The 21,217-nt window shown below is 41.9% G+C and overlaps 1 protein-coding gene across 1 annotated transcript; it reads left to right on the plus strand.

The window, feature by feature from the left end:
* The first annotated feature begins 1,128 nt into the window (after nucleotides 1-1,128).
* RPP40 (ribonuclease P/MRP subunit p40) lies at nucleotides 1,129-17,973 on the plus strand. The gene is made up of 8 exons (XM_075125391.1): nucleotides 1,129-1,337; nucleotides 7,802-7,946; nucleotides 10,769-10,837; nucleotides 12,386-12,481; nucleotides 13,919-14,044; nucleotides 15,758-15,956; nucleotides 16,233-16,367; nucleotides 17,547-17,973. Exons 1-8 carry the CDS (start codon nucleotides 1,212-1,214, stop codon nucleotides 17,743-17,745), a joined length of 1,095 nt encoding a protein of 364 aa, XP_074981492.1. The 5' UTR covers nucleotides 1,129-1,211; the 3' UTR covers nucleotides 17,746-17,973.
* Nucleotides 17,974-21,217: the final 3,244 nt, after the last annotated feature.

Raw genomic sequence — 21,217 nt, forward strand, 5'->3', positions numbered from 1 at the left:
GACATGAATGCAAAATTAATTATGGAACAGCATAATACATCCGCTTTGAATTCACATTACACTGATATAAATAACTACAGAAGATGCAACAGCCTAAAAACACAAATGATATATTGATCATGGATGGATTGATGCATTGTGCCAGCAGCACCCCAACCCCTTTCACTTCTCTGTTTTGCATTTGGTGAGACAATTAGCTTTTTTGTCCCCTTTAAAACTGATGACACAGTTCTTTTAAACATCAAAACTACAGGTGAAAATGTTTAACTCTTTACGGAATCAACTCTTTAGCAGGTTGCTACAGCAGGGTTACCTCCTGTAAGAATTTTATTGTGAGTCTTAAGATAATTTGTGTTTTTCTTAAAGCTTCAACTCCTGCAGTCAGTTATTAAATAGAAATATTAACTCACTGTTACCAATGCTTGCAATTTTTATCACAACTTTTGCAATATTTTGTATTTTTCTTCTTAAACCTCCAGATGCTGGAGTCAAGTCATTCTGTGAACATCTCAACTTTCATCTTGAAAAAAGGAAGTTTCTAAGGCTGATAGTTGCAAAGAAATCCTTGAAAACATGACCCAAGTGTGCTTTAAAAAGCTCACAAACCAGATAATTTTAAAAAATGGTGTTCTTTTTATTAACGATCTCATGATTGTAAAGCAAATCTCATGATTCTTTCAGCCTGTTGTGATTCTTAAATGCTAGTGGCTGGCAAGGCTGCCAACACCAAAACCAGATCCAAAAACGTTTAACCCTTGGTGGAGCAGGTAGGACAGGCCCTGGATGGGCTCTTCAGAAAGCAGCTTCTGACACAGATTATGAGGGTGCTGGGTTACATTGTGCCTTAAATGCCCAGCCCTGTGTGGGTGACTGCACCCTGCCACGGCATCCAAGCACCCCCAACCTTGCTCCCCCTGTTCTGTCCCTTTTTTATCCCGTTTTGCACAGGGGGAGGGCTGTCGCAACTTCGCCAGCTGTTACTGCGCATGCTCACCCCCTCTGTCAGTAATTACACGGGTAGCCAGAGCCGAGGCTACACCGGAAACAGCTGTTCTGAGTTTGGAAGGGCGCCGGAAGTAACCGCACTGCCCCGCCCCCCCTTCCTCCGCCTGCCTGCCTGCCTGCCTCCCTCCTTCCGCCGCGGACGCGGGGCGAGGGGGAGCCCCCGCTGCTTCCTTGTTGGCGGCTGCTGCGCGGCGCGCGGACTCAGGATGTCGGTTGCGCTCCGGCGGCTCCGCGAGACGCCGCGGCACCTGCTGGTGTGCGAGAAAAGCCACGTGCGGCATGAGCGCTCCCGGCACGCGGCGCACGTGCGGAGCCACGCCTACAACTGCCGCGTGAGTGCGGGGCGGCGGGTGGCTGTGGGAGCTCTGCCCGCGAGCGAGCGGTTGGGGAGCGCGAAGGGCCCCCTCCCCCTGGCTGGGCTCCTCCGGCTTGGGGGCGGCTGGCTGGCTGGTGAAGGCGCTCGGTGTCTCCCTCCCAGCCCCGCTTCTAGGTGCCTGTCAGGGGCCGGCTTCCTAGCCGCCCTCTGCTGGGGCAAGCCCCAGGTGTAGACGCGGCTCTGCTGCCCCCTCTGCGCTGCCGGGACTGTAGATCTGGGCCGCTGAATTATAAGTGGAGGCCAGCATGAGGGGTCTCCCCCCGTTAAACCTGCTCCGTTTTCAAGGCTGGTTATGCCGGCCTAGTTACAGGGGTAATTGTGCTGCTATAGTCTCTCTAATGTAGACCTGGCATTAGAGTGACATACTAACGACCCGAAATCTACCAGTGGTGTAGACGCTGATCTCTCTTTCCCTTCTTTTTCCAAAAATAAAAAAAAAAAAACCCTAAAATTAAAATAGCTGAGCCAACAGCCTCCTTTTTGTGTAAAGGTTTGTATTGCCAATTTTTCCATGAACATCCGCTCTATTGATTATTCCAGCTCCGCTCTTGGGGCAGTTCTTCATGGATGGATGAATAAAGTTGTGTGTGACCATTTCCCCCCCCCCCTTTTTTTTCTTTGCAGAGTGATAGATTTTTAAAACAAAGAGGGAAAGCCCCCAAAACTTGATATGGTATTTTCAACAAAACACACTTTCTCCCATCCAGTGTATAATTTGTCAGTGGGATTGTAGTTCATATTTTTAATCTAATCATGTAATTTTAGAGTATCATTTGGATGAAATGATGATATATCAAGCTGGTAAAAACAAAAAAAAAATTCTGATCACTTCTCTACTGGCACCTAAGGCTTTGAAATTGGTTATCCAACAAGATAATGTTGATGGGGGAAGGAAAAGATCAGTGTTTACCAACTGGTAGATTTGGTATTTTAGTCTAAGGCCAGGTGAAAGCTCAGAAATTTGTTTCTGTCACTAACAGAAGTTGGTGCTATAAAAGATATTACCTCACCCACCTTTTCTCTATAATTCTATGTATGCATTTCTGAGATGCTTCTTTAAAAGGACATGCAGTTGCTTCTAGAATGTCTCTTATGCTGGGACTTAATTTAACCAAGCTGGATCCATTAATGGTTTGCAAGTTGCTGAGTTTCAAAAACTTCAAAACTTAAATCACATTTAACAGCTATATATAATGTATTGAACAAGGTGTCAAAAACAGATAAACAAGCCAACAGCAGATAGGTATTATGGTGCTTTCTTGAGGCAGTCCAGAACTGTAAGTCACCCTGTTATCCTTTCTGCCTTAGCAAAAGGAGGTTTGGTCGGTGGTGTTGTGTGTGACGGCTCCCTGCCACCACAGTCTCCTGTTAGCTAGCAAAAAAAACTCCTTAGGATGCTGCCACCCCAAACTGGGCCTTGCAGATTAATCCTTGGTGCGCTACAATATTGAACTTTCCAGAAGCATCTCTCTGCAGCATCTAGCCCCCGTCACTGGATGCTGACAGAACTACCAACTCTGCTGCCGCCGACGAGACAGACTACATACCAGCCTGCTGGTTCGGCTGAGGATGCACACCTCTTTATTATAACAGCACTGAGATTAATTTATAATAAAGCAAAAGTAAGTTTATTAATAAAGAACAGAGATTTAAGTGAAATTAAGCAGAGATAATAGAAACCGAAAATGGTTACAAATGAAACAAAAGTATAAAGTGTTTCAGACTCTGTGTAACCCTTAGCAGGCTCCATGCTTTGTCTAAAGCAGTTTTCTCACCTACAGCTACTTCTCAGCATCATCAACCCATCTGGTTGGAGATCCACTGTTCATAGATGCAAAGAGACTGACCTCTTCGTTCCCTCAGTTATGAGTAGCAAAATGTCCTTTTGCGGCTTATGTTCCCCAAAGTTCATAGTCTTTGTCCCAAGAGTCAGGCTGACTCCCTGAGGTCCAGATTATGAGGTGTCCTCTGGTGTGCTGATGCCATGCTATTGCCTCATCCTCTTGATAACTGGTGTTTACCTCAGATGCAAATGAAAGGTCCATTGTCTCTGGCATCCCTGTGCTCAGTTTACATTACCACATTCACCCTGACTAAATTGGCCTTCAACATTGGTTCTCCACTCCTAAGGTAACTCCCTTCTCTTCATGTGCCAGTATATATTTATACCTGTATCTGTAATTTTCAGTCCACACATCTGCAGAAGTGGGTTTTTTACCCATGAAAGCTTATGCCCAAATAAATCTGTTAGTCTTTAAGGTGCCACCAGACTCCTCGTTGTTTTTGTGGATACAGACTAACACGGCTACCCCTCTGATTATAGACACAGGCAAATCAACGTTCCCTTTGTCTAGGACAAACTTGATCACATCTGCTCCCAGAACTTATTGTAGAAACATATTTCTAGCACACATACATAACTCTTTATAGTGCATGCATGAATCATCATGCAATGATATTAATGACTACTATGTCACCAGCTTTCACTTGATACTTCACACAACACTCTTTACAGAAAATACCATGACAGCAATGTGGTAGATGTAATGAGTGTGTCATTGGAATTGAAATAGGTACAGAAAAGGGCAACAAAAATTATTAGGCGTATGTAACAGCTTCCATAGGAGGAGAGATTAAAAAGACTGGGACTTTTCAGCTTGAAAAAGAGATAACTAAGGGGGATATGACAGATGTCTATAAAATCATGATTGGTGTGGAGAAAGTAAATAAGGAAGTGTTATTTACTCCTCATAACACTAGAACTAGGGGTCACCAAATGAAATTAATAGGCAGCAGTTTAAAACAAACAAAAGGAAGTATTTCTTCACACAATGCACAGTAAAACAATGGAACTCCTTGCCAGAGGATGTTGTGAAGGCCGAGACTATAACAGGGTTCAAAAAGGAACTAGATAAGTTAATGGAAGATAGGTCCCTCAATGGCTATTAGCCAGGATGGACAGGGATGGTGTCCCTAGCCTCTGTTTGCCAAAAGCTGGGAATGGGCTACAGGGGATGGATCACTTGATGATTACCTGATAATTCCCTCTGAAGCACCTGGCATTGGCCACTGTCGGAAGACAGGATACTAGGCTAGATGTACCTTTGGTCTGACCCAGTATGGCTGTTCTTTATGTCAGGCCTGATAGGATTTACAGAACAGTGGGCCATCTGCCATTGGCACTGAGGGCCTGTTAGGGTCACAGTATAGTTTTTAGACTCATGTGTAAGTTATTTGTAAATTTATCTTCCTGGCTCCAGCAGTACCTAAAGCCTGGATCCTGCAAACTACTGCACACAGCCAGAACCCCATTGAAATCAGTGGAGTTCCATGTGGGTGTAAGGGTGCAAAATTGTGTCTGAAGATTAAAGGTACCAGTCCTACAAGTGACTCCTTGTGGGTGGACCCCGTTGGTCACACAGAGCATTATCTGGAATGGGGCCTAAGATTTCATGCAAACATCTGTAACAAAAGATTTGAAGGAGATAGCTTCTCTCTTAGACTCAAATTGATTTGCATATTGCAGCAGCAAGTAAGCAAGTTGTAGCTGTGTTTACTAAACCTCCTCTGGCTTGGCTGTGAAATTAAATGATCACTTCCTTTTCTGGCAAAGTTAAGTAACTGCAGTTAAACCATCTGAATGTTGTTGAAAAACCCAAATCCACTCTGTCCGCTCCCTTGTCACCACAGATCACTGTGTGACCCTGGAGGCCCCTCAGTGCCAACTAGCAGAGAGCACAACATACCATAACTCACATCAGGCCTGGCACTCTCATTGCCCCAACATACTGTGGTCATAATCTGTATCTAAATGGTGTTGTGTAAAGTGCCATATGCAAACTGTTAACATGCTGGTCCTGAAAATCGTTGCATGATATATGTATGGCGTGTGTACAAAGAGTTAGAAATGCGTGCTGAAAATATGTTCTTAAAACGTATTTGGAAGGCAGCACATAAAGCCCAGCCTTACCTAGGTAAAGCAATGTGTTTTTACTTGTCTGGCCAGCTTGCTCACAGAGAACACTGAAAAGTATATTTACATATAAGATAAACAAAGCCATCAAACTAGCAATTGGGGAGATGATCGCTTAATGATCACAATGGGGGATGGAGTTTGTACCTTCGTGGCTCTTGAAACAGAGACAATGAACTTTGGGGTAATATAAGGGGAACAAAGAGAGATTTGAGTCTTCTGTCACTGAGGAACTTAGGGGTCAGTGTCCTCTGAGCCTATGAAAACTCTCTTGGCCTAGAAGGCAAGCATAGCTGGAAACTGACTATAGATGAGAAACCTGCTTAGAAAAGGGAACTTGCTGAAATTAAGTTTGCCACAAGAATGCATATTTTGTTTTGTTCTGTTTCACTTGTAACCATACCTGTTTTTTTATTCTTATTTATTATCACTTAAATTTGTTCTTTGTTAACAAACTTATTGTTGTTTTATTACAAAACCATCTCAGTGCTGTGTATTAAATTGGAGAGTGAATCCTCAGCTAACCTAACAGGCTGATGTGCATGCGATCTTTTTTGGAGGCAGCAAACCTAATAATTTCTGGGAGTGTCCAGTGAGAGGGACTGGATACGGCAAAGAGATGTCTCTGTGGAACTTGGGAACTGGGGTCCACTGGTTGTTGGATGCAAAGCAAGTTTTGGACTGGCAGAGTCCTGTAGAGTTTACTGGTGAAGAAGAAAAGCTGGTGTGTCAGGTCTCTGACACATTACTTGGCAGCAGCAAAGCTCTCGCTTGCTGGGTCTGAGAGGGGGTGACACAGTGGCTTACAGTTCTGGGTACCCAAACAGAAGCATCACACCCTGATTAGAAAATTAATGGATAAAACATTTTAACTAAGGTTCAGCTTCAGGCATTCTCAGCAGTACACTTCTCCCAAGTCTTACCCCTCCTTTCTTCCAAAGCACTACTTTTGTGTTATTGTCAACAAGGTCTATCACTCTCTTCTGAAGGGCAGCTCAGTGCTGCCATGTCAGACTCAGCCTATTCCCAGCTCCCCCGTATTCCATTCTGTATGGGTTCTTATACTATGCTCATCACCTTAGTAGCTAAGGACTAGATGCACAAAGGTACGTAGACACCTAAACATCAGACTTTGGCACCTAAGTCCCAGTTTTAGGCTCTAATGCAATTCACAAAACTCCAGCCAAACCCTGTAAGTGCCTAAACTCACTCAGCACCTAAATTTTCAGGGTAAAAATTCCATAGCTACTTAGTTTCTGCTTCTGGGCCTGCACACTGCTGCCTTGCTCTATCTGGAATCCTGTCTCCTGCCAGAGCAACCTGTGAACTGGGGAAGATAGATGTTCACTTGCCTAACTTGCTGGTGGAGCTTGATCCAGTAGGTGTGCTCAGAGGCTGCTTACCAGATTGGATCCCATTTAAAATCTAGTGTTTGGTTATAACTTTTAGCCCAGTGGTTAGAGCACTCACCCAGGAGGTGGAAGACCCAGGGTCCAGTCCCCCTGCTCCATTGACTTTAATTATTAAGCTGCAGTGAAACAGCTTCAGCATGAGAGATTGGGGGAGCTCTGTATCAGGATATCCCATAGCTCAGTGGTTAGAGCACTTGACTGAGAAGTGGGAGACCCCTCTTTAAATCCTGGTAGAGGGGGGAATTTTGAACCTGCGTCTTCCTCATCCTGGGTGAGTGCTCTAACCACTGGTCATAATGTAGCCAGCAGCAGTACCTCCTACTTTGATTGTCTTGTGTAGCATTGCATGCCGACCTCTTTCTTTCTCATAAGAAACACAGTAGGACCTAATCTGCTTGAATTTGGGAGAACAGCCATGCTACACTGAATGCACCTGATCTCATCTGAGTTTTTATGGATCAAGGAGGCTTTTGGGGGGGTGTTAAATCTGTGTCTTGCACTATGGAATGTATTTGTTTTAAAAATGGACCAAATCCTACCCTGATTTCCATTCATGCATGGGCATAACTAAGGACAGATTTAACCCATTATGTGGTAAATGCCCCAAATAGCAAAGGTAAAAAAGCATTCAAAACAGATTTTAAACTAACCTTTATTTTGTCTTAAAACCATACCCTTTGCAAAACCATGCTGTGCAATAATATCCCTTTCTGTAGTGCTTTAAATGGCACTGTACTGTGTATGAACTATGCAAAATAGAGAACCGAGTCCTACACAATAAGGTTTGGTAACTGAAACTCTAGGCCATCTGGGGTGGGGCTAGCTTAAAATTAGTAATGTGCTGAATTCGTCTCTTGCTATTTGGGGCATTCACCCATCTACAGATACCTTTTACTCTTTTATTTTATGTGCTGATCTCTTTGAGGAGCTGAATTTTTGTTTGCTTATTTCTTTTCTTCAGCCCTGTTTTGTAATTTTGATTATCTATGTTTATATTGTAAGATCTAATCTGCATTACAAATATGGTCTGAATAGGTGTCATTTTTGATCCCTGAATGTGGAATTCTTCCAGAAGCACTGAAAAGAGTTATCACAGACTTTGGAGAGTATTACTTGGTGAAGAATTTATCCCTTCATGAATTGGTTACACATGAATTTATCAATACATTTGTGAAGAAAGGTAAGGGGGAGCTAAAAATACATACAGTGAATATGAATGAAACCAAATGTCTTGGCAGTGCTTTCTGGAATACTAAAAAGTGCTTGTGATAACATCAGGGGTTTTTTTCTATGAGTTGTTTGGACTGTGACATTCTTCGCATTTGGAAGAGAAGAACAAATACAGAAGTCTGCATCACTCTCCTCTTCTCTCTGCTCCCTGGCAGATAGGCTGTTATACCTGTTATAGTGCAGAGGAGAAAGGTTAGTGATAGAAGAAATGGTGGAGGATGGACAGAAAACGGGGCAAGAGAGCAAGGTCACTGTGGTTCTTTTAAAAATCGAATTTCCTTAATTTTTTAAGGATGGGAGAACTAAACAAAGAGAATCCTGTAGTACACTCAGATCAGTTTATTTTGTTCCACCTTAGAGTTCTTGGACAATGTACACTGCTCCTGACAGCATTTACCTTTGCAACAGCTTTCCCCACATAATTCTTAACAGGAATGATTTCATAAACACTAGCTAGAGAGTAAAGCATTAAACATTTTAAAGCAATAATTCCAAGATTTCAGAATGATATTCTTTGGATTCTAGCTCTAGAGGGCTTGAGGTAACAGTTATTTAGGGTGTGTACGGTGCAAAAAAAAAGTGTTCTTAACTTGGATTAGCTAACTGCGATAGCTAATTTGTGTGAAGACAGTGTAGCTTGGCTTTTACTCAGGTTAGCAGCTCAAATTAAAATCTGTAGGAAGAGGAGCCTAACTGCTAACTCAAGTTAAAAACCAAGTTGCTGTATCTTCACTGATATTTTAATACAAGTTAGCTACCACAGGGTAACTAATCCAAGTTAAGAACACACCTGTTTTTTGTAGCGTAAACATATACTAAGGCAGTACTGGGTCGCAACCCAGTACTGGGTCACAGCATGTAAGGCACTGTATTGCCTTGCTCTGGTCTGCACTGCCAACCGAGACATCCCGTCGGCAGTGCTGCCCAGCTAAGGCAGGCTAGTGCCTACCTTTTCCGACACCACGCTGTGCCCCAGAAGCGGCCAACAGCATGTCCATCTTCTGGGTGGGGGGCATGGGGCTCCATGCGCTGCCCCCGCCCTGAGCACCGGCTCCATACTCCCACTTGTCAGAAACCAGCCAATGGTAGCTGGGGGGGCGGAGGAGGGGTACGGGCTCAGTGCTTGCAGGCGAGAATCATGTGAAGCCGTTTGCACACCTCCGCGTAAGAGCCAGACCTTTTGCTGGCTGCTTCCAGGGCACAGCGCAGTCCACAGTGCCAGGACAGGTGGGAAGCCTGCCTCTGCAGCCCAGCTGTGCAGCTGACTGGGAGCCGCTGGAGGTAAGCCCGCACCCCAACTCCTGCCCCAGCCCTGAGGCCCCCCCAAACCCAGAACCCCTTCCTGCACCCCAAACCTCTCATTCCCAGCCCTACCACAGAGCCTGCACCCCCAGCCCAGAGCCCTGGCCCCTTCCTGCACCCCAACCCCCTGCCCTGGGTCGCGGGCATCAACAATTTTCTTCAACTGGGTCCCCAGAAAAAAGTTTGAAAAACCTTGTACTAAGGTACAGCAAGCATTGACTTGTGTTTGTACATGGGTGAAAGGGAGAAGCAAGATGTAAAATCAAAAGTCTTATTAAGGTTTGAGATCTCCTGACCTATCAGGAATAAGAATAGATGAACATGTGTAAGGCCTGTGGCATTCTTTACAGGAATGGAATGAAGGAAGGTTTAGCCCTGGTGCTCTAGCTCAGTTCCATTTGAGTAATTACAGTCTGCCTACCTGAATTCTCCTTGCACTTTCAATTGGGTATGATTTATGGTTTGCTTTATGTCCTGAACTGTAGTGATGTATAGCTGTTATTGTTTAATCGCAGCTGTCTTCCAGCCTAGAGGTGACTGCATTTCAGATATTAGTGAAGTGTTTCTTCTCCATATAGTTTCTAATAATCTTGTGAAGTTCTGGGTCTTCTGTTAAATGTCATTATAGAGATATTAATTATGAATAAAATCTGCAAGTTCCAAAGAAGGCATGTAAATCTGCACATAGAAATGGTTTCTCCCTCTGGTCCTTCTTCCATCTTGAACTTCAAAGATGGAACAACATGTCTCCTGCCTTTGATATTTAACACTCTGAGGAAAAGGCATGTTGCTAGCAGACATCCAGGGACATCCACCACTTTGCTGATGCCAGAAAGTTCCCTATTACTTAGGACTCAATCGTGGAGCAAAGCATTTTTTCAAATAAGCTGATTTTAAAGGAAAGTAGTTGTCCCTCCATTAAGGATTAATTACTTGCTAAATTTAGGACCCTCTTTCTTGCTGCTCTTATTCTCTTGAATAGTACTTGTGCCAGCAGTTCCTATTCGAGCAATGGGACCACTCATGTGCCAAGATTACAGGACTGGGCTCTTGATTTTAGAAGATGAAGGTGGTTGTGGTACATGACTGGAAAAAAAAAAATGTCCATGATAACAACATTGTCCCCTTTATTTTTCAATGTGACCCAATATCTGAAAAATGGTTGGACCAAATTTTTTTCTAATTTGGTGAAAAGAATCACTTCCAGGTTGAAATAAAGTGTTCTAAGTTTGGGCTGGAATGGATTTCATCTGGGTTATAAAACCCTGAAAATGTCACTGTCACATTTGTAGAGGCATCACGAAAGTACCATAGTGGGAGAAGGCTAGTTACTTTCAGTGCAGAAATCAAGCAGGATCTAAACAGCAACTGACTGGTTTATTTATCTTGAGATGAGTCTAACTTAAATATTTCCAGTATATATTTTGAGAACTGTATAACCTTGTGTTTTACTGTTCCTTTGTGTTAAAGGTTCATGCTATGCTCTTACGTACAACACAAAAATTGATCAAGATAATGCTGCTGCTCTACTACCAACTGGTATGAATTCATACTATTCATTATACATAGACATTGACTAATGCCTTTGATTTGTTTTGTTTTTACTTGGGTTTTTGAAAGCGGTACTGTCAACTGGAAAAATCATGAGTACATTTCTTTACCTATGTTTACTAGTAATTATTAAAATGAAATATTAAAAAAATTAAAGTTACTCTTTGTTATTCATGCTCTTGATTTATTTAATTTCTTACATCATGGACAGTAAACTCAATTAAGTCAATTTCACTTTTACTCATCATTTCAAATGGTCAGTGCTGCAAACCTTGCGTTGCTAATGCTGTAGAGGAATATTTGTGTGAAAACTCTTTTCACTGGAATTAAAAAAACAGCATTTCTGTTCGTCTGAAACTTTATTAAAGGCTGCTTTTTACACACTCCAAAATCTAAACCATTTTAAGTTGATGCTGTCCCCTTAAAAAATATAGGTCAGGTGATTTTGGTATATTTCTCAAAATACTATGATGAAGTATTTAGTACTTAAAAGTACTGAGTAATACTTTTCTCAGAGTATAATTAAGCATTTTATGTGTGAGAGTAATGGAGAGCTTTGTTTCGTTTCACTGTTTTCCAAACGTCTTGAGATTTCAACATATTATACAATACATATTACATCAATTACAGTAAAAATGTAAATCTTTTCATATCCTTTTATTTTTAGTCTCATTTGCTAATTGTCATAACCCAGTTGCCAAAAAAAAGCAAGTGTTTGGCAGAGCACAAGTAAACTGAAATTCTTCATGTAAGCTCTTTGCAGTAGGGATATCATCTTTTGTAAATATATATAGCCACTAACCCAATGGAAATCTGATCCTGATTGTGGTCTCTGGGTGCTAGCAACAGGTAAATGTTTCAAAATAATATTCACAGCCATTCTGGAGTCCATGATTTAGACATGTGTGATATCACAGTTCAGTCCTTTTTGACACTCAATATTATTATTTTGTGGTAGTGTCCAAAGACCCCAGCCAGGATCAAGGGCTCCATTGTGCTAAATGCTGTACAGCGGCAAAGGATGGCGCCGTCAATGCACCAAAGTGTTTTCAGTCTAAGCCACAAACCTTCAGACACTTATGTGCCTAACTTTACTCACCTGGGTAGGCCCATTGAAGTCAAAAAGTTTAAAGCACAGCAGTCGTTTCAAGCATGTGAGTGTTTGCAGAATCAGGGCCTAACTGAACACAAAATTCAATAAATGAATATAACAAACACTAGGAAATAGCTGGGAGGAGGGAAGATACAGGTGACAGTAGTAACATGGCAAAATTACATAGGGTAATTGCACCACTCAGGAATTATGTTATTTAGGGTTCACTCATGCTAATTCATAAGACATTTTTGACAACCAACAATAATCTTTTTTAAGGGTTACTCTTTGTGATCCATTTAACTGGAACTGAAGGCGCCTGGATTACATTACTAACACCTAGTGATCCAGGTTTAACTTTATACAGCATGAGACTCTCAAAGACTTAAAAGGGAGCTATGGAAGCGATAACTGGTACTAACAAAAATCCTTGTTGTTCATAGGAAAGCTAATTATATCAGTAGACAAGGATACATATGAGGAACTTGGACTACAAGGTCGTCCATCTCAGTATTCTGGTAGAAAAGTCATGAGATATAGTAAGTATTGTTTACACTAACAGCACCTATTCTAATATTAATATCCATTTATAAAGTGTCTTAATAGGACACCAAACTATCTGAGTTTAAGCTTTGATTCCTCTAAATTTGGTTAATCTCTGGGATGTTTTCTCCCTGTGTACACACACCATACACATATTGAGAGAAATATGTAAACTACACAAGTAACAAGAAAAGCACAAATAGAACATATATATTTAATATCTCATTGATATTGTAAGAACTTAATTTCTGCATTTCTTTATTTATTTTTAATTATATATCCCTTGTATTGCAATAATGTAGGATGTGAGCATTTTTGCATTTTGTATACTGTATGCAATCTCTGTATCTTTGTCACAAAATAATGTGCCCCTCCCCAGAAACATAAATCTGTCACATCTTCACAGCAGAAAAACAAAAAAACTTAATGAAAGCTTACACCTAGCAGAATGCTGCAGAAACTGCAAAGAAAAAACCTAAACTTAAGAGACCCCTTTTGTTGAGAGAGAGAGAGGATTTTGTTTTGTGTGTTTGTGACACTTAAAATCTTTCTCAGGCAAATTATCCTTTAAATAGCCTCAATGCCTTGCACACGGTAAAGAAAATTTGCAGTTCTTAGCAGATATCCTGTGGACATGCTTAGTGATTTCTAAAAAATCAGTCATAACTCTTTTAGTTCATATCCTCCCCCGCAAACCTAGAAGGGCCGTACATATTGAAAGTTAATTACAAGCAAAGATTAACTTTCAGAGTGCTGTTGGCTTTAAGTTATCTGCATAAAAACAACTAGTAGCAAAATAGGAAATAATGCTAATTCATTGAACTTAAAAATTTGTTCAGGTTTTTTTTTTTTAAATTCATCTTTGGATTGGGACCAATGGGTGTGGGAAAACAGGCTCATAATGGAAACAGTGCTGAAGCTGTAAGTATGGCTTTTGCTGGTACTGTAAGCTATAGCTTTTTCCTTAAATGCCAATGGTCTGGTGCCAGTATTTTTTTAAAGCCACTATTTTGGCATGACAGCTCCCCTTTTCTCATTTCCCTCACAAAAGTGAGCTGCTCATTGCTGGTTTTAGAAAGCAGATAACTTCAAAAAAAAACCCACCAGACAAACAAAACCCCACAACTTTCCCTTGATTTCTGCACAGTGAAGCTGAGACACAAGCAGAAAAGTTAACAAAAGGCAGCAGTGTAATGTCTTCTCCATCAGCATAAAGAGAGAAAAATCTTCATTTGCAAAATGGAGAGCAACAGCTGTATGACTAAGATTTTGAGAGAATGCTACAAGGCATGGAGGGTTACCTTAAAAGGAAAAACAAAGTGTATCCATAAAAAGTAGTTGACAACATATTCTAGTACTCTGATAATTTTCATAGAATCTGAATATTAAAGCTGAGCTCTGTTGAGTAAAATTTGCCCATTCATCTTTTACAGTTGTTACCATTGACTTGACTGACTCGGCCTTTGATCCTGATAGTAAGAAACATAAAAGAGTGCTTTGGGCCTTGAAAGAGAAGAAACCTTTAGAATTTGATTTCCTGCTGTCCTGGCATAACACAGGTAATGAGAATGAACTGTAATATTAGAAGAATATTAGAATATTAACTATGGATGACATAAAATTAGATGGGTGAGGTAATATCTTTTATTGGACCAACTTCTGCTGGTGAGAGAGACAAACTTTCTAGCTTACAAAGAGCTCTTCGTCAGGTCTGGGCTGTGTGAAGAGCTCTGTGTAAGCTACAAAGCTTGTCTCTCTCACCAACAGAAGTTGGTCCGATAAAAGATATTACCTCACCCATCTTGTCTCTGTAATATCCTGGGACCAACACATCTACAACAACACTGCATACACCAATAATTAGATATCATTCTTATTTGGATTGTAAACTTGTAATATAGTGGCATTTTGTTACTTAAAGAACAAACTCTTGTTGATGGCACCTCAAAGGTGCAGTGACATGAAGTAAAATTTGTCAGGAAGAAAACTGCGAATTCTGTTTGATTTTGAAATTAGCGTACAACCACTGTATGTCCTGCTATTGGGCTTTTGTAAGGTTGTTACAAATTTTCCATTGAACTGGTTTTTGACCGTTTTTTTTTTATTATTATTATTTTTTTATCAAAAATTTGGAAGTACTGCAGTGGTGCCTCATGGGAGTTGTAACTTGTTTGCCTCATGTCCCCATTTTTCTCTGTAGGCCAGGCTCATTGGCCTGGCTTTGTCTGCCATGATTGACTGCCTCCCCTCTCCAAAAGGGGAAACTGTGGTACACTACAGGAGTTGTCCAATATCAACCAGGAAGCCTGGCCTATAAAGGAGAATGGGAGCACAAGGCACTGTGGCAGTATTTCCAAGTCAAAATATTTTGGTTTTCCACAGAAATTTTTTTATGTTTTGAATTTCTGCTGAAAATTTGAAATTTTCCATGGGGAAAAGTTACCATTTTTCAAGCAGCTCTATGCTGTTCCTCTGACATGTAGAGTACAAGCCCTCATGTTGGTGGCCTATGTAGAGCATCTCTTCAGGAACAGCCCACAACTATCTTTTTCAGAAGGAGACTTAGTATTGTTTTTCTCCTTTCATCCAGGGATCTCAAAGTGTAGGCAGGGACACTATAAAAATTGCTTTTTACCAATTGGATATCTTGCTTGTGAGTCTGTTAATATATCTTGAAGAGATGGTGTGGGAGAAAAGAGGACAGACTCAAAACACAATGTTAGTGATAAACTATATTCAGATGGTGATGTCCTATTTGTAATAAACTGTCATCTAAGCCTCTAAATCTGGTTAATGTTTCGGTGGGATGATCAGACTCTCCATTTGCATTTTTATAGAGAAAGAACAAGTGGAAAAGCTTAATTTTTCCTTTCCTATGTCTGTGTATTTGGAAACATTAAACAAATACTCATCCTTGAAGATGTTACGTAATACATGAGTTTAATTTTTATTTTGACCAGAGTAAACTGCCTTAACTGTTGCTAATGACAAATTGAACTATACAAATACGGCTCAATAAGGTTTCTCTATAGAGCTTGCTGGATCTGAAACTGTACTTCATTTCCAAGAAAAGAGGAGAAGATGAAAAATCTAGGGCTCTGGCACAGGTAGATAAACAGCATGTAAGCAGTTTTAATTTCAGTGCATCATATAGAGCATCTCACACATCTTTCTCTCCTTTACAAATACATGTAAAGGTTTGTTTAGTTTGATGCTCAGTGTTCCTTTGGTGTTGCAGTTTTATAACAACTTTTTGTGGTCTGTGTTGTTAGGTGCAGAAGGATCAACACTGGTGTCATACTTTTCCAAAAATCAAATACAAGCCCATCAACCAAAAACAACATTCAGCACATTAAGAAATTTGCAGTGTCCAGTGCTCCATAGTAATGAACTGCAAGGAAAGCTGGAAGAGTCATGCAGTGCACAGGAACTGTTTGAATGGCTAGGTGCTGTTTGCAACAAAGTTGGTTTGTAAGTATCTGAACTTGCCTTGATCTTAAATATTTTAAAAAAAAACATAAGCCATAATTTTCTACCTTTGATACCTGACAATAGGCACTTCAGTCTTTAGATACCTTAAATAAGTGACTTGATTTTTCACAGGTGCTCAGCACTTCTGAAAAGCAGACCATTTATTTAAAGGTCTAAATGTATTTAGGTGCTTCATGGTTGATGCACAACTCTGAAAATGGTAGTGTTGGTGTAGAAAATTTGCACTATCCTTACCCAGATTCTTTCTGTTTTCAGAGACAACAAGTCATTTAGCTTCTTATCAACCTATTGCTGTCCACAGCCCAGCACAGTAGTGGAGCAAGCCTATTTGTGCACAATCACTGGCTTTATACTCCCAGAGAAGATAATTCAGTTATTGGAACAGCTGTGGTAAGGGCCATCAGAGGTACATTACTATAACATATTTACAATTTTAATATTTTCCCCTTTCAAAGTATTTTACAAAGACTAATCTTCAGCACCCCAGAGAGGTAAGTAAAGTATACCATCCCCAATTTACATATAGGGAAACTGAAGCAAGGAGGTTAAGGCCAAAATTATCAAAAGTGACAACTGATTTTGAATACCTCAGCTTTGGGGGACACAACTTTGAGATATTCTAGGATTGGTTTTTTTAAGTGTTAAGCAGCCACAACTCTAGTTGAAGTTGTGGGAGCTCAGCATTTATGAAAATCAGACCCACCGTATGTCATATTGGACAAGTCACAGCCAAATTTTCAACTCCTACAGCAAGTCACACTGAGTTTTGATTAAAACACAGATGTTCTGGCTCCCAGTCTTAAGACCACTGGACAATGCCTAGCCTTTATTAATATCAGTTTATGATTTGTAGTCTGATTCCCTTCTGGTGGCTGAAGTACTAATCCACAAAAAGAGTCCATTCACCAGATTTTCTTTCCATATGTCTTCCACACTGACATTGGATTGGTCTATTATCCCAGTCACAAATAATGCCAATTCCCTACAAGATGGTGGCTGGCAGAGGCGGCTCAGAAAAACTGGTTTCTATTTTAAAAAAACGAACCGAACAAACAAGCAAGTATTTTTAATTAAAGTACAGCTCACAGTTACATGTGTCAAAGTACACGATACGATATAAATCTTCAGGGGTGAAGTTCTTCATTGTGAAATGGCATTTGGTCCTGTTTCTTTTGTTTTTCATTCAATTTTACATAAACAGTTAACATTAAAATATGTAAACTGAGCAGTCTCATAAATATTTTAATTTAAGGTAATATTAAGCGTCTGAAGGAATGCTAGAGCCTCGGTGCCTCAGCAGGAAAACTACAACCCTTTGTGCTCTCCGTATGTACCTTCTAAAATGGTGTGACACAGTTGGAATTTCTCATATAAAACACATTTGTTTTCCAATAAGATGCTCATCACACTAGTGGGTGTCCCACATTTCAGTAAACCCAAGAGAGATTTTTAACTCCTTTAGTTATACATTTCCCTTAAGTAGTTAGATCTCTAATTCCATTCTGGTGTACTTCAATATAACTTATTGTTCCATTCTAATTAGAAGCTAATGTATTTTTTCTTTTCCAGTTGCTATTTTGATGAACCAAAATTGGCTCAGTGGGTGACCTTAACCGTGCATGGCTTTGCAGACAGCCCTGTTTCTTGGAGAGAAAGTGAACATGGTTTCCAAAAGGGAGGAGAGAACTTGTACAATTTTGTTGTTTTTAGGAGCCTGGACTATTGGCTTCAAATGGCTGTTGGAGCAAATGATGATTGCCCACCTTAAAAGTTCTGCCTGTAGGGAAGTTTCTTAAAAAGAATTATCTGAGATGTGCTTACAAAATATCAGACAATTAATTAGCCATTGAAAGGATCTATGTATATAGGAAGTTTTTCATGTTAGCATCTTATTGCTTCCACATGACAAGTGGAGAAGTCTTGTTTACTGGAATGTGTATTTTTGTCAAATATCTATTTTTAATAAAAAGTGAAATCTTGTTATATATTCCACAAATGTGTAATCTTGCCAAAATGATAAATGGTTTTCTAAATCATGGCCTTCTGTGTTGAAAACAACAACAAACAAAACAGCACACCCTCCACTATTCAGATACCAGGAACAGAAATTCCACCTTCCAACACAGAAAGAAATTAAAGCAGCAACAGGGTCTGCAGTCTGGGAAAGTTCTTAGGCCCTATAAATATTGAATATGGCTGGCTTACTTGACAGAAGCTTTATTGGATGTTTTATTTTGTTCTGCTTCTGTGCAAACTGCTGCAGTTGTTGGACAAGTCTACCATGACCCTGCTTTAGAAGTCTTTGTTTAGGATTAGGCCATGCCACGTTTCAACTTTCACCTCTTTCTGTTGTCACAAAAGATTGAATTTTTCTTTAGTAAGAAAAGTGTTTGTTTTTTTCCCTGCCCCATCCTTTAAGTCAAGTGGCTAAAGGGATTTGGCTCAGGCCTTGCTGGAAAATTCATCTGCAGCAAGAGATCAAGCATAGCAAGGCGTAAGGGTAAGAGTTAGATCTTGGAAAGTTACAAGTATTTGAAAACCAATGTTCAGCATGGAAAGTGTTTTGTAGCTTTCACTAGAAAGGCTGCTACCAAACCCTGCTCTGATATACCTGTCAGAATTATTTTTTTCCAGTAACTGCCCAGTGTGCTAATTGTTTTCCAAACAAAAGAAAGGAATAGTCCCAGCCCTGAAGAGCTCTTACTGTGTTTTTAAAAAACAAACAAAAAAAACAGTAGAAGGAAGAAATACAATGTATACAGACAAGGTGGCTAAATATATAAACATTAATGACTCAAACTCTCCATTAGCCATCAACTAGTTTTCCATAGGCATAGTACCAGAGGTGGTCTTCAGGAAGGATCTGAATGGAGAAGGAAGTGGCTTTGCAGCTGATCTCACTAGGGGAGGGGGGCATAGCTGTTAATCAGGTGGACCAGACTAGCATTGTGATCAGAGGGGCTATGCAGAACAAGGATAGATAAGCAGTGGAAGCAGCATTATGCAGAGCTTACAATGGAAGGACAACAATCTTAGAAGCTCAGACCTGCTAACTCCACTGATCTTCCACATAGAGTCTGGGTTTTCAGACGCTTTTATGGTCTGCAGGGAAATTCCCTTCAGATTGGCTGCTAGTTCCCCATACCATTTAGCTGTGTAAACAAAGGGCTGGGAGCGCTACCAAAGCTCAGCCATTTGGGCAGAGAGCCACTAGGGTGTGGAAAAAGAAAAGGAGGACTTGTGACACCTTGGAGACTAACCAATTTATTTGAGCATAAGCTTTCCTGAGCTACAGCTCACTTCATCGGATACATAGGGTGTGGCTAATTCCTGCTGGCTCTGCAGCTCCCCAACCCCTCTCTAGCCATTCTTGCCATTCACTAATGAAGATACTTAGTACTGCCCACCCCACTCCTACTCCAGAACCATGTCCCTGGTCAATTGCCTGCTGCCTAGGGAACCCTGTGCTCTTTCCTTCCTCACTCCTCCATTTCCACACCGATAGTGCAGCTGCCCACACCAATCCCTCTCTGTGCTGCTGCAGCTGCCTTCCCCCAATGCTTCAGCACCACACACCCAGCTCCCTCTTACCATGGGAGTTTTCTGTAAGGACTGATAGTATTCCCCCCTTCTGACACCTGCAGGAGTGGGTTGTTAGCCTCTCCCCTCTCCTTTCAAGTGGTAGGGAATACCACCCAGAGCAACTACCTGCTTCCCCACCCCTCCAAAGCACTCAGCTCTTCAGGGGAAGAGAGTTGCTAAGATCCCTGCCTGTCCAAAAGTGTGCTATGATAAACTGGGCTCACGAAGACCCAACCAACTGCCACATACACAGGGTTTCCTTGTGATGAGGGGCTTTTCCCATCACATGGCCAAGAAGCCCCACCCGCTGGGTGGGTGACCTCCCCCTCACTACTAGTTAACCTCTCTCTCCTGAGTGGGCTCAGGCCTTGCTGCCTGGGGGCGGTGAGGGCAATGAACAGTCCTTTCCCTGAAAATCCCAGGGCTCCAGCCAGCCTCCTGCTGAGATGGGAGAGACTCCTCTGGTCGGTGAGGGGGTGGTAGGGTGACCAGATAGCAAGTGTGAAAAATTGGGGCAGGGAATGGGGAGGTAATAGGTGCCTATATCAGAAAAAGCCCCTAATATTGGGACCGTCCCTATAAAATCAGGACACCTGGTCACCCTAGGGGGTGGAAAGGCGCAGGGAGCAGGTGTGGGGGCAGTGGCATGTTGGGGAGTGGTACATGGAAGAATTGGGCGGGGGGAGACATATGTAGTAAGCTTCCCCTGCCCCTTGTATGAGGGGCTTTGGAGTGGAAGAGCAAGCACTGCCGGTATCTGCCCCCCCTCGCCCACACACCTCCTGACCTCCAGCGTGGCGGCGGGAGAACGCAGCGGGCGGGGAGGAGCTGGCTGTCCAGCCGGGAACAGCTGCGCCGGGATCAGAGGGGGTGACCGCTCAGCGAGCAGTCGGGACTCTGGGGAGTGGTTTTCTGCCCGCGACCACATGATTGAATGGTCAGATTCAAGCCTGGGAAGAATTGGTTTGTGTGAGGCACACAGGGGGCTTGTTTACCAGGGAGCGGGGAAGCAGGCAAACGAGCAGAGAAACAGGGGGTTTGGAGTGGCGACTGAGAGGGGTAAGGGATAGGGACTCATGGAGCCCTCCCCCCACTTCCCCTGTGTACTCCCCCGCCTCCCCTTGCAGCCGGGGGTAGGCGATAGGAGGGCGGGCTGGCTTGAGCACCTCAGCTGCAGGGCTGCATTTGGGGTTGATTGGACGTGTGCAGAATGGGTGGGGGTGGTGAGGACGGGAAGGAGTGTGCATTCAGCGCAGTGTGGGTGGGTGAATGTCAGTGTGTTGTCAGCAAGTATGAGAGCTAATGGATGGTGGCATAATGTGGCAAAAAAGGGAGGTAATCTTGGTGGTAGTGTTTTGTGTGGAGTGGGGTGATGTGGGTATGGGGGAGATCAAAGAAGAGATGGTTGTAATTAAAGTGGGAGAGGAGTTGAACAAGAGTCTCTACTGAAGGGGCAGAACAAGACAAATGCTGTGGAGGTAGAAGCAGCAGGATTTGGCATCGTTTTAGCTATAGTGGGTATGGGAAAGAGTCAAAGATACTCCACAAGTTCTAGCAGTTAATTAAGATGGGTGGTTGGTGATGTTGACTGTGACAGAGGGCGTGGTAGAGAAGAAAACAAGTTTGGGTTTGTCCATGTTAAATTTAAATTTAGACAT

This window comes from Caretta caretta, chromosome 2 (assembly GCF_965140235.1).
Source record: "Caretta caretta isolate rCarCar2 chromosome 2, rCarCar1.hap1, whole genome shotgun sequence".
In the NCBI taxonomy this organism is placed as follows: domain Eukaryota; kingdom Metazoa; phylum Chordata; order Testudines; family Cheloniidae; genus Caretta; species Caretta caretta.